Raw genomic sequence first — 13,730 nt, forward strand, 5'->3', positions numbered from 1 at the left:
TCCCGAAGGGCTGCGGACAAGTGGGAAAGAAAGAGCATCCCCCAACTAGGCAGCGCTGGGGGACTTGAGAGGTGGGTGTGGGTTGGGTATTCTCTCCCCGAGCGCCAAGCCCCGCCCGGGCACCTTTCCCTCTCCCTCGGTCTCCGCCCCTCCTCTCCCCCCTTCCCCCCGATTTTTCCCCTCTAGGAACTTGCAGACCTCGGGAGGCGGGAGGAGGGAGGCTGGGGCGCTTATAGGACCACAGGGCGGGGCAAACCTCGTGAGGTCACCGAGCCCTGGATAAAGGGACGCAGAACGAGCGCAGGTGGCAGAGCCTTCGTTCCGGAGTCGTCCCAGGACCCCAGCCATGAAGCTCTTCGTCCCCGCCCTGCTGTCCCTTGGAGCCCTTGGTGAGTGCAGGTATGGGTGGGGGCAGGGGCATGCCCCTCCAGGTAGATGTCCCGGTCCCCACGCCCCGCTGTGGGAGCATCCCAGTCCCCTCACCCCTCAGTGTAGGCGTCTGGGTCCTCGCTCCCCGCCGATTGGGCCTCCTTGTCCCCCGCAGCTGGCAGTTTGACACGGGCACCTGCCGCAGAGGAGGCGCCCGGGAGCGGAGCGGGGCGGATCCCGCCCATTCGCCTGGGGAGGAGCCCGGAGCTGGGTTCCGAGAAGCCGGCGGGGTCCGTGCCCAGAGCTGCCGAGCTCCCCTAAGGGTCTTTCCCGGTCCCTGTCCCTTCTGTCCTACCCATAGCACTGGTGACAGGAGTATACAGAGGGAGGCTGGGGTGGTAATGAGATTCCGAGAGGGCGAGTGACTTGCCCAAGACACTCAGGAGACTGCAGATGGGGTTCCAGCCCCTGCAAGAACTGTGTAACTTGGGCAAGAGACAGTCTTTCTGAACCTCAGCTTCACTGAAAAATGGCTCAACCCTTTTTCCACAGGGCTGTGAGGAGGGCGCAGGGCCGCCTGCCCTGGTAGACGGAGGGGCACACAAGCCCTCCCACTGCAAAGGGGCGGGGGTGGGGGGAACAGACCCTGCTGCTGGGCCCCTTCTGTCAGAGGGTGCGAGAGGAATGCCTGGTGCCTGGTTTTTAATGTACCTGGACTAGAAGGGGACTAAGCAGAAGGAACTAAACCACCGTTCCTTCTGACCGCACCCCCCACCCCCTCAAGTGTCTGAAATGATTCCTGGAGTGCTCAGAAAACTCACCTGTGCTGGACGTTAGTGATGTAAATGTGAGTGCCGGGCTTCCAGCAGCGGAGGGGGAGGGTCCAGGACAGTGGCGGCAAGGGCTGGAGAGTGTCAGCGGTGAGATAGGGTGTGTGCAGGGCTCAAGTGAAAGCCCAGGTGTCACCCTCTGCAGCCTGTCCTGCCAGCAGCTCAGTGCAGCCTCCTTCTGTCCTCTGGCATCTACTCCGGGCTGGGAGCTTCCTGGATGAAAAGAGGTGTTTAGAGGATAACCGTGCGCTTTTGTTCCCTAACCTGTCCCTCTTTTCTGGTCCTCTTCTCCAGTTTCCCTCCCATGTTGCTGTTCAGTCACTCAGTCATGTCTAACTCTCTGCAATCCCATGGACTGCAGCATGCCAGGCATCCCCTGTCCTGTGGTATCTCCCAGAGTTGGCCCAAACTCATGTCCATTGAGTCGGTGATGCCATCCAACCATCTCATCCTCCCCAGGGCTGTGGATTATTTCTCTCTTCTCTAAGGCAGGACTGGACCTGGCCAGGACCACCAGCTCACGACTACCCTTCCTTCTGCTCCCTGACCCGTGGCCTCCTGGGCCCATAGCACAGGGTCAGGGCCACCTAGGAGAGGCCGGAGGGGCAGGAAGCCTTGCTTTCTTAGAAGTGGTCATGGGCTGCGGTCTGGAATCTGGCTCAGAGTTGCATCACTGGGTTCCATTCTCACTTGAATCTTTGGTTGTCTTGACCCCCACTGAGGTCTGCAGTTTAAATCCTGCTGTCCATGGGATGGTGGCCAACGTTCCAAAGTATCACTGAATCCCTTGTCCTACCCAGTGGAAGGACCGGCCACTGGCCTAGGGGGTTCCTGCCCTGCTCCCCATGGGTGTCATGGCAGGAAGAGGCTGGGTGGGCCGAGAAGAGTAACTCCACCCCAGCCCCTGCCTTTGAGAGACGGGCACTGTGTGTCCACACAGAAGGAATCTGAGCATGTGTCCTTTCAGGAGGGTGCCATCCAGGCTCAAGTGGGCAGCATGTGAGTGACTGAGACAGATCAGGGGCGGGGCTGGGGATACCGGAAGGGCCAGACCTAGATCTGCCTCGGGGAGCGTTTTGTCTTGAGAGAGACACACAGCTTCAGAGCTGGCTGCTGGGAGCTGTGGAGGGGAGGAGCAGAGCGCTGCATGCTGCACCCAGCACTGGTGTTTGGAGGGGCTGGGGGCAGTGCGTCTCAGAAAACCTCACAGTGGTGCTTTAGTTTCCTGGTTCACCCCTCTCAAGGGAGCACACAAGCTCGTCCCCTGGTTCCCTATTCCTGCCCCTGCTCATGCCTTCCCTCCAGCTTGACACACAGTCTTCGTTTTGCTCTCTCCCTTCACCCCCATCTTGTGACCCCCCCCAACTCCTGATTTCTGCTGTGTTCTCCCTCCTCGATGCTTTTCTGCCTGGTTTCCAGGTTTCAGCCCACCTGTCCCTGCCCTCCTGTGAGTCGCCGCTCCACAGCTTCTGAACGAGACCTTCTAGGACCAGCACGGGAGGCTTTCCATGACCTGCCCCCAAACCCTTTACCATCTCCACGGCACCCCGTCTCTAACCAGTCAGCTTACATAGGCAGGGCGCTTGGTGTCTGACTGCTTAGGTTCAAATCCTGGATCCAGACTTATTAGTTGTGAAGCCTTGGGCAAGCCATAAGTTAAAGCCACAATTTTCTCACCTAGGAAACGTGGATATCAGCAAAACTCTCAATAAAAAGGGATTGGGTGGATCGAGGGGGAACGGAACACATGAAGGGCTGAGGAAAGACCTGGCACAGATCGGCCTTGCAACCGTCTCTGTGCACAGGGCCCATTGTGCCCACTTCTTGGATTGCCTCCCCGCCCCAATTACTGGCTGAGGTCATGGGGACATCACACCTGGCTTGGCACTTGTTCTCTTCTAGGGCATTCATCACACTTGGTTGCACCCCTGGGGGCTTTTTGCCTCTCCCGATGAGACGGCTGCTGCCGTCTGCTTGCACGTTCCTCTGCATATCACCCAGTGCCGTGTATACAGAGGGCATCCAGGATACCCTGCTATATCCCAGTGGCTAAATCGGATAGTGCTGATTCTCACTTCAGAACAGATCCAGGAAGGCTTCCTAGGGTAGATTACAGCCCTAGAAATTTCCCTGGGACGGTGGCTGGCGAGGGGAAGGGTGTGGCAGCCACATCCTCGCCAGCTGTCTCAATACAGGTGCAGGGGGTGCTTATTAATAGGAGGTGGCAGAGAGCTGAATGCAGCCTCCTTCCCCACCAAATCACATCCAAAAGGGGAGTGGCTTTTGTAACCAAGAGGCTTTTTTTTTTTTTTTTTGGTAGCAGTTTTACTGATGTATATTTTTCTTATCATAAAATTCACCTCATCAAAGTATACAATTCAGCGGTTTTTAGTAACTTTATCAAGTGGTACAACCATCGTGGTAAATCAATTTAAGAACATTTCCATCCCTCCTTGAGAGTCCTCTTTTCGGTGCCGTGGTGAATGGTGTAACTCAGGCACACTGACCCATTTGGTACAGCACCTACGGCAGCTCAGCTCCCGACAAAGGGTGGGGTGTGTTTTCCTTCATTCCCTTGGCATCCTCTGGGGAGATGTCTGAAGCCTCAACAACCTAGAGGCACCCGGATTCCAGGCTGGACGTTGCCACTGCTGAGCACACTGTCACTCAGCCACCCTCAAGAGTCAGCTTCCGCACCAGAAAGACAGATGCAATACTTTCTCCCTGCCTACCTCCTGGGTTCCAGGGGATCAAAGCAGGTGGAAGAACTCCCTTAGCTGATGCAAGGGAGCATTGCTGGCTTTTTGTCGGGGGTAGGAAGTATGTCAGTCAGAGGAGGGAAACGATTCCAGAGGCTCTGATCATGTCCTCAAACAGCCCTCTGGCCAGCATGGAGTGGTCATTAGGCTAGCGAAACACCTCCATTGGAGGAGAGTGGCCTGACTCAGCCACAGAATGGAGAGGGAAGGGGAGGGCCCCTGCTTGAGAGGGCAAGGCCGTCTCTTCCACGGACAGTGATAGAGCCCTCGCTCTTTGGCCTCTTTCTCCCAGGACTGTGTCTGGCTGCCCCGAGGAAAAACGTTCGATGGTGTACCATCTCCCAACCCGAGTGGCTCAAATGCCACCGATGGCAGTGGAGGATGAAGAAGCTGGGTGCTCCCTCTATCACCTGTGTGAGGAGGGCCTTTGTCTTGGAATGTATCCGGGCCATCACGGTGAGTCCAGGCCATAGGCTGGGTGGGACCAGACTGAAAGGGAAGGGATCCAAGTGCCATGGAAAATGTGCTCGCCCTGCCCCCTCTGCTCTTCTTCCCGAGCGCCTGTAAGTTGGGAGCTGTCCTCTCTCCTAGGACACAGTGCTATTTTGGAAGCAGACGTTGCCATTCTAACATTTGAAAACCATCTGTAGGGAAACTGGCATCACCACACAAATTGAGAATACTGACGGCACAATGATGGTAGCTCAGACGGTAAAGAATCTGCCTGCAATGCAGGAGACCTGGGTTCAATCCCTGGGTTGGGAAGATGCCCTGGAGAAGGAAATGGCAACGCACTCCAGAATTCTTGCCTGGAGAATCCCATGGACAGAGGAGCCTGGTGGGCTACAGGCCATGTTGTTGCAGAGAGTCGGACACGACTGAGTGACTAACCCACCACCACCACACAACGAGGTGACAGGAGCGGTTGTATTGGGTGAATATGTAACACTGGCAAAAGTCAAGGTGACCCTAAAAGAAAATCTCCAGAGAAATTACCTGTGAACTTGCAGAGGAAAAAGCCCAGCCCATCATAGTCAGCACATCACACGCTGGGGCACGGCCTGCCAGGCCACACTGGAAAGACACTTGTCTAAGACGTTAGCAGAGAGAGAAAGGAAAGGCAGTCATGACTTGTGGATAACTTCAGATTCCTTTTGTTTTTTTCAGATGTAAAATCTATTGCCATCATTTTTATTTATTTGTTTGACAAGTATGTTGTGTGTCTGCCGTGTGGCATGGTAATGTGTATGTGATTTTAGCACAAAGTAGGTAATGTGTGTAAAGTTCCCATTAATATCTAGGGTTATTGGAACAGTTGCTGCTCCTGCCGCCAAGTCGCTTCAGTCGTGTCCGACTCTGTGCGACCCCATAGACGGCAGCCCACCAGGCTCCCCCGTCCTTGGATTCTCCAGGCAAGAACGCTGGAGTGGGTTGCCATTTCCTTCTCCATATTGGAACAGTACTTAAGGGAAAAATCTAGTTTGAATAATGTTTTAGACTGTTATTTTACGACTATGGCCTGTGGACAAATAACACCAGCATCTCCTGATGGCTTAAAATGCAGATTTGTAGGTCCTATTCGAACTTGTTCCATATCTGTGAATAAGACCTCAAAGTCTGCCTTTTTAATAAGAGCTCCATTTCAAATCAGTACTACATACCACAGACTTCCCTGGTGATTCTGTGGTAAGGAATCCATCTACCAATGCAGAAGATGTGGATTCAATTGCTGGGTCAGGAAGATCCCCTGGAGAAGGAAATGGCAACCCACTCAAGTGTTCTTGCCTGGGAAATCCCACGGGCAGAGGAGCCTGGTGGGCTCCTGTCGATGGGGTCGGAAAGAGTTGGACACAACTGAGCGACTACACAACAACAACTACATACCATACACCAAAATAGAGATAGATTAAATGCTTAAAAATGTGTATTATTGAAAACTAGAGAGGCAGATTCATTAGCAGAACTGTGGAGGGAAGAGAAGTCTCTTAGCTTTTAAAAAAGCAATGAACTAAATGACGAAGTAAAATGAATGATTAAAAATTTTAATTTATAGCCATTAAAAACATTTAAGCAAAACATTTGACAGCATTGCAAAGCAATTATCTTCCAATTAAAAAAATTTAGAAAGCACTGGAGTGAATACGCACCAGCTCTGACAAGTGACTGTATTCTATAAAGAACTAATTCAACTGATAAGAAATGCAAGATCACATAAGAAAAACAATATGGGGAGATGGAGGTAGTATTAATAAAAATACTATGAAATGTTCCCCGTAATAATCAAGAGACATACAAATCTAAGCAATTTGTTAGCACTTGAATTTTCTAAGTGATAGCACTTAATAAAATGAAAGCCTCTCACACTGGTGGTTCTATAGTGAGACTGGTCCTCACGGTAGGTGGCATTTCAAATTGGAAAGGAATGGCCTGGAAAGCAGGATGGCAATAATGGCCAAGGCCTTGAAGACAAAATGCCCATTGTCTGGGTGATCCTGCCCTCAGATGCCTGTCCCAAGGCAACAGGTCATCAGAAGGGAAAAAGTCTAAGAGGACAAAGCTGTCCATGCAAGTGTGATTTTAATAGCAAAAAGTTAGAAGGAGCCCAAGTCCCAAGTGGTGAACATTGGAGGGAATGTTTCAAATTTAGCTTAATAAATTAGAAACAGCCACATTATGATAAAATATCATGAAGTCAATACAATCAATAAAGCTGCTACAGGAGAAAATGTAGGCAGTTTTAGATGAATAAAGCAGTTCGGAAAATATTATTTCTACCAGGCTGCAAATATGAGAAATAAGTAAGCATAGGTGAAGTAATATGCCAAAGAGGATGAACATGGTTTATGATGATGATAACTTTAAGATATATTAATGGTTAAAATTTGTATTCAATAAAAACAATAGCTTAAATATAGAGGAAAAACAGGGGGGAAGCATCTGGAACTTTTTGTTTTTACTGAACTTTTAATTTTGTATTGGGATATAGATGATTGACAATGTTGCGGTAGTTTCTGGGGAACAGCAAAGGGACTCAGCCATACATATATATACAGGTGTCCACTCTCCCCCAAAATGCTCCCACCCAGGCTGCTATATAACATTGAGCAGACTTCCCTGTGCTGCACGGTAGGTCCTTGTTGGTTATCTGCTTAAGATATAGCAGTGTGTCCATGTCCATCCCCACAATTTATAATATAAAAGACAGTGAAGGATGCCATCGCGGAGTGATCTGAGGCATGTCTTGTGAAAAAGTGGCCACCTGGTGACTTCAGGAGTTACAGCAAAGGGGCTGGAGCTCATTACCCAAAAAGAGGGGCTCCGGGCTCATACCATCTCTCACGGCAACTGAGTGGGATGTGACTGGAAGCTGACCCTCTGGAAGATCCTTCCAGCCATGGAGCCTTCTGACATCCTGAGGTTCACTTGCCTGGCTTAGGGTAGGTTTTCTCCTGAAGCTGGTCTGGCCTGTGTTTTCAGGAAAAAAAGGCAGATGCTGTGACCCTGGATGGTGGCATGGTGTTTGAGGCAGGCCTGGACCCCTACAAACTGCGGCCAGTAGCAGCAGAGATCTATGGGACGAAAGAGTGTGAGTTCTCCCTGGGGACCCAGAAGTTGAGGTGGCCTGGACCTGGGCCCTGGGCTCTGTGGGGTCAGAGTGGACAAGGCACAGAGCTGAGGTCTCAGACAGTGTCACACGTCCAGAGAATGATGTCCCTGGGCTCTTTGGGCCGGTCACCAACACACTGGGGAAGCAGAGGAGGCTCTGGGCTGCAGTGACCAGATGGAATTCCCCTCCCACTAGGGGCTCATTCAGGGAGGGCTGTTTCTCTCTCTCTCTGGTTCAGGCTAAGAGCTCTCTATTGTCTCTGCCTTTTCTGCAGCTCCCCAAACCCACTATTATGCTGTGGCTGTCGTGAAGAAGGGCAGCAACTTTCAGCTGGACCAGCTGCAAGGCCGGAAGTCCTGCCATACGGGCCTTGGCAGGTCTGCTGGGTGGAACATCCCTATGGGAATCCTTCGCCCGTACTTGAGCTGGACAGAGTCACTCGAGCCCCTCCAGGGAGGTAAGACGCGTAGGGGTTCTGGTGATCTCAGGCTGGGGTCTCTACTCCAGTGTCACGTTCACACGCCACTTCGGGGTGTCCTAGGTGAGCATGTGGGGTGAATCCAAGGCAGGGGTCAGGTTAACTACTGTGAAGCCTGTGGGGATGGGGTCTTCTGTATCAGCAGCCCTGGGAGGTGGTAGCTGAGTCTGCTGCTGCTGCTAAGTCGCTTCAGTCATGTCCGACTCTGTGCGACCCCATAGATGGCCTCCTACCAGGCTCCTCTGTCCCTGGGATTCTCCAGGCAAGAACACTGGAGTGGGTTGCCATTTCCTTCTCCAATGCATGAAAGTGAAAAGTGAAAGTGAAGTCGCTCAGTCATGTCCGACTCTTAGCCACCCCATGGACTGCAGCCTACCAGGCTCCTCCATTCATGGGATTTTCCAGGCAAGAGTACTGGAGTGGGGTGCCGTTGCCTTCTCCAGGTAGCTGAGTCTAGTCTCAGCCAATGTACATCTTCTGAGCTCCTGGCTTTGCAAAGGCTATCAGGTGGGGGTGGACGGGAGGGAACACTGGGGGTGCCACTGGCTGTGGTCTAGTGAGCTCACACCTTGGTTCATTTCTCTCTGTTCAACAGCTGTGGCTAAATTCTTCTCTGCCAGCTGTGTTCCCTGCGTTGATAGACAAGCGTACCCCAACCTGTGTCAACTGTGCAAGGGGGAGGGGGAGAACCAGTGTGCCTGCTCCCCCCGGGAACCATACTTCGGTTATTCTGGTGCCTTCAAGTAAGTGAGACTGTCCTCTTCTCCCCAGTGGCCCACGTGTCCTCGGGCTAGGAGGCCCTTTCTCTGGGCCCAAATAGAGCTCAGTGAGCTAGTGGGGACCATGGAGGAGGTCCAGTTCTCCTGTGCAGAGAAACTGAGTCTGAAAAAGGTGCTGGCTCTGCCCAGTGCACGATCTCCTCCAGTCCCCTAGCCCCCCCGCAGGGCCCCCTCACCACTGCACCAGCCCAGCGAACAGTCACCTCGTCAGAGCCCCCTTCATACCTCCCCAGAGATCCCTGAATCTGGCTTTGTCCCTCTGCCGTCCTGGGCTCCTCCTGCTGACGGGTGTCCCCTCCCTAACTACCAAGGGACTGAAGGAGTCTTGTCATGAGCAGACCAGCCCCAGACCCCTGGCCAGGCAGCCGGACAGCCTGGTCCCTCTCCCTGGGAGGTAGTGATCTCTGCCTCACTGGGGAGCTCTCTCTTCCACCCCAGCTTCGCGCTGAAGCTGATGTTTCTCCTTTTACCCCATTTGCCTCTCGGACTCAGGCATTTTGTGTGTGTTGGGGAGGCCTCCCCGATTCTCTGCTGCTCAGGGCACGTTTGCCACTTAGCCCTGGGAGGGGAAAAAACCACGTGGCCGCATGTACTGCTTTTACCCTTTGGTGCAGAGGCTTGGAAACTCTTTTACATAGAAAGATGAAGTTTTGCCCTCTCAATCAACCCTTAAAGGGGAAAGTGGGGGTCTCTAGCCAGCATCCTCTGGTTCTTTCTTCCTCAGAATCCATCTGCAGGTGGCTCCTGATGCCTTCCCAGTGGGGGCCCCAGAGCTTCAGAGACCTGTCCTCTGCAGGTCAGGAGCCCACAGAAGACAAGCCCCAGGGCCCCGTTCCACAGGCAGGCTCGAGGAACAAGCCGGGCTGGCCGCTCTGTGCTGACCCTTCTGGTGCTTTCTCATCCCACAGGTGTCTGCAGGACGGGGCTGGAGACGTGGCTTTTGTCAAGGAGACGACAGTGTTTGGTAAGGGGAGGGAGAGAAGTAAGGGTACTGCCTCCTTTGCTTTGCTTTCCTTTCATTTCATTGTAAATCCAAGTAGTGAGCTAATTTGACTCCTCACTTCCTGGCACACGATTATCAAAGTTCTCTGTAGAGCACAGCTCTTATTTTTTTGTGACTTTATATTTTAAGCAATCAGTTTTCTTTGAAACTCCCGTGCCCGCTATCTTTCGCTTCTGCATCAAAGACACCCATGTCAAGGTATCTGACACACGTCCTCCGAGACAGATGTAGTCTTGCAAAGTGTATGGTGCTGATCTGTGTTTCTGGATTCTAAGCTCACAGAAGCTTTATTGATCGTTACTGATTATGACGTGATCAAGGTTTCCCACTCAGCATTCTGTTTTAGAGATTTACGTGTTGTTGTGCTGTACTTGTCTGGTTCAGTGGTTCTAACACTGAGACGTGCTCTGTGGAGAGCACACGGTACATTTATTATCTACGGTCGTAAAGCAGTAGATACGTCACTGTTGGTTTATCTTGCATTTCTCTGGCATCTGGTGAGTTTGATCATCTCAATATATTTGCTGGTAGTTTGGGCTTCCCTTTCTTCCTTTTTTCACCTTTGACTATCTTTCTATTGATTTTCATGCCTGTTTCTTCATGATTTTGATTCAAGGTGAGGCATTTCTCCTCTCTAGATAACCAGCCATGGTTGGTTCTAGACTTTAGGAAAATCTCTTCTCAGTAAAAAAAAAAAAATCTGTCAGTAACAGGTTTGTTGAACAGAAGTCCTTGATATTGATAAAGTCAAACTGGTCACTTTTGCCCTGCTGGCATATGTTTTGGAGTCTTTTATTTATTTATTTTTTAATCCAATAGCATTGACTTTTATTCATTCATGTTAAGTCACCTGAAATGGTATCTGTTGCATTCAAATGCTCATTAATGTAAATGGCTGAACAAATCCATTTTAATGGATATTCAATCCATTAAAAAAACTCAATATCCCACATAAAGTCACTTCAATATAGCCTCATGACAACTCCCACACCAAAACAGTACTTTATTTTGTAAATTTTGACCCATTATTACTCCCATGTTATGGTCTTTTCAGCTGTTAAGCGAACAAGGTGAAGAAAAGATTTAGTTAGATGGGGGTTGCACCTGGAAAATAAATTTCTTAAACTCCATATACGTGTTTCAAATCTGCTGGGTCCCAAGTGCATCTATGAATTCCCAGGCTGCCAGTATCATGTGCAGCATACTAAAGCTGCACTATCTGAATAGCTTATTAATTCTGCATAAATCAGGTCAACCAATGTGTCAACCTGTAACAGACTGCGCACTTTTAACTGAACATGGCAAAATATTCACTCTCTTGAACTTTACATCATCTTTGATATCAAACAATGAGGCAAATCCCAACAGTATATACAAAAAAACAACTTTGCATTTACAAAAGATTGTTTCCCATACTGATTAATCCAGGCAGCTAACTCATTGGTTTATGCAACTTTATTGAAGAAAAATAAATCAATTACTAGCAGAGCTATTAGTTGATCACTCATCCATGATGTTATTTTCCATCCAAATCATAAAGATTTTCTACAATACAATTTATAGACTCCCCTCCCTAACACATTCTTTTCTGTTCATATGTACCCTACCTAGGAAATTAGGTAGGGATTCCACTTCATTATTCTCCCCCTTTATAGTGAGACTATTTTCCTTACAATGCTGACTGTAAAAAATTCTACCGTTTTCCTACTGCTGTGTGGAGCCGTTTATACATAAAACTTGTTTATAATCATGGATTCTGAGCTATTTTGTATTACTCAGTTCAGTTCAGTTCAGTCACTCAGTCGTGTCCGACTCTTTGCAACCCCATGAACCGCAGCACGCCAGGCCTCTCTGCCCAAACTCATGTCCATTGAGTTGGCGATGCGATCCAACCATCTCATCCTCTGTTGTCCCCTTCTCCTCCTGCCCCTAATCCCTCCCAGCGTCAGGGTCTTTTCCAATGAGTCAACTCTTTGCATGAAGTGGCCAAAGTATTGGAGTTTCAGCTTCAGCATCAGTCCTTCCAATGAACACCCAGGACTAATCTCCTTTAGGATGGACTGGTTGGATCTTCTTGCAGTCCAAGGGACTCTCACGAGTCTTCTCTAACACCACATTAATTCTCTGGCGCTCAGCTTTCTTAACAGTCCAACTCTCACATCCATACATGACCACTGGAAAAACCGTAGCTTTGACTAGGACCTTTGTTGGCAAAGTAATGTCTCTGCTTTTTAATATGCTATCTAGGTTGGTCATAACTTTCCTTCCAAGGAGTAAGCGTCTTTTAATTTCATGGCTGCAATCACCATCTGCAGTGATTTGGAGCCCCAAAAAATAAAATCTGACACTATTTCCACTGTTTCCCCATCTATTTCCCATGAAGTGATGGGACCAGATGCCATGATCTTTGTTTTCTGAATGTTGAGCTTTAAGCCAACTTTTTCACTTTCCACTTTTACTTTCATCAAGAGGCTTTTTAGTTCCTCTTCACTTTCTGCCATAAGGGTGGTATTATCTGCATATCTGAGGTTATTGATATTTCTTCCGGCAGTCTTGATTCCAGCTTGTGTTTCTTCCAGTCCAGCGTTTCTCATGATGTACTCTGAATATACGTTAAATAAGCAGGGTGACAATATACAGCCTTGACGTACTCCTTTTCCTATTTGGAATCAGTCTGTTGTTCCATGTCCAGTTCTAACTCTTGCTTCCTGACCTGCATACAGGTTTCTCAAGAGGCAGGTCAGGTGGTCTGGTATTCCCATCTCTTTCAGAATTTTCCAGTTTATTGTGATCTACACAAAGGCTTTGGCATAGTCAATAAAGCAGAAATAGATGTTTTTCTGGAACTCTCTTGCTTTTTTGATGATCCATTGGATGTTGACAATTTGATCTCTGGTTCCTCTGCCTTTTCTAAAACCAGCTTGAACATCTGGAAGTTCATGGTTCACGTATTGCTGAAGCCTGGCTTGGAGAATTTTGAACATTACTCTACTAGCGTGTGAGATGAGTGCAATTGTGCGGTAGTTTGAGCATTCTTTGGCATTGCCTTTCTTTGGGATTGGAATGAAAACTGACCTTTTCCAGTCCTGGGGCCACTGCTGAGTTTTCCAAATTTGCTGGCATATTGAGTGCAGCACTTTCACAGCATCATCTTTCAGGATTTGGAATAGCTCAACTGGAATTCCATCACCTCCACTAGCTTTGTTCGTAGTGATGCTTTCTAAGGCCCACTTGACTTCACATTCCTTTGTATCACTGGTCTGTTTGTATTTTTCTACTTTTATTCTTCTGGTTTGTAGTGATTCTTAATAGCTATGGAGGTGGAAGTGGGAGGGAGAGAAAGAAAGAGAACCTTCCCCAAATAGTTTGCTATTTATTTCCTAACTAAGATTTTTGAATTATTTTCTTGATTGTTTAAAACATCATACTTTAAGTAGAATTGTATTGAATTTAAATTGATCCATGAAAAACTGATTTATGTCGAATTTTCTAATCCCTAAATCATAATAAATCTCTCCCTTTTGATCCCACCTCTTTTTAGGTTTTTTAATAGAATTTATAGAACTTAACCTTTTTCTGTTAGTCTCCTGCATTGTTTGTTATTGTCTTACTTTGGCTGCGCAGAAAGGCTCACGGGATCTCAGTTGCCTAACTAGGGATTGAACCCAGGCCACCACAGTGAAAGCACTGAATCCTAACTACCAGACCATCGGGGAGCTCCCTCCTGAATTTTTTTTTTTTTTTCTGCATTGTTTAAGGAAACTAATTGCAGTCACTCAGTCGTGTCTGACTGTTTGTGACCCTATAGACTGTAGGCCGCTGGGCTCCTCTGTCTATGGGATCTCCAGACAAGAATACTGGAGTGGGTTGCCATTTCCTACTCCTGTGGATCTTCCTGACTCAGG

General features: G+C 49.1%; 1 protein-coding gene across 2 annotated transcripts in view; it reads left to right on the top strand.

Moving 5' to 3' along the window:
* The first annotated feature begins 231 nt into the window (after positions 1-231).
* LTF (lactotransferrin) overlaps positions 232-13,730 on the top strand; it is a 33,136-nt gene continuing 19,637 nt past the window's right edge. The window contains exons 1-6 of one of the 2 annotated variants that reach the window (XM_044933449.1): positions 232-389; positions 4,251-4,414; positions 7,436-7,544; positions 7,840-8,022; positions 8,639-8,786; positions 9,731-9,786. In XM_044933449.1, coding sequence (XP_044789384.1) covers positions 347-389; positions 4,251-4,414; positions 7,436-7,544; positions 7,840-8,022; positions 8,639-8,786; positions 9,731-9,786 — 703 coding nt within the window. In that variant the 5' untranslated portion in view covers positions 232-346. 2 annotated transcript variants of the gene reach the window in all.

The sequence above is a fragment of the Bubalus bubalis genome, chromosome 21, assembly GCF_019923935.1.
Source record: "Bubalus bubalis isolate 160015118507 breed Murrah chromosome 21, NDDB_SH_1, whole genome shotgun sequence".
NCBI lineage: Eukaryota > Metazoa > Chordata > Mammalia > Artiodactyla > Bovidae > Bubalus > Bubalus bubalis.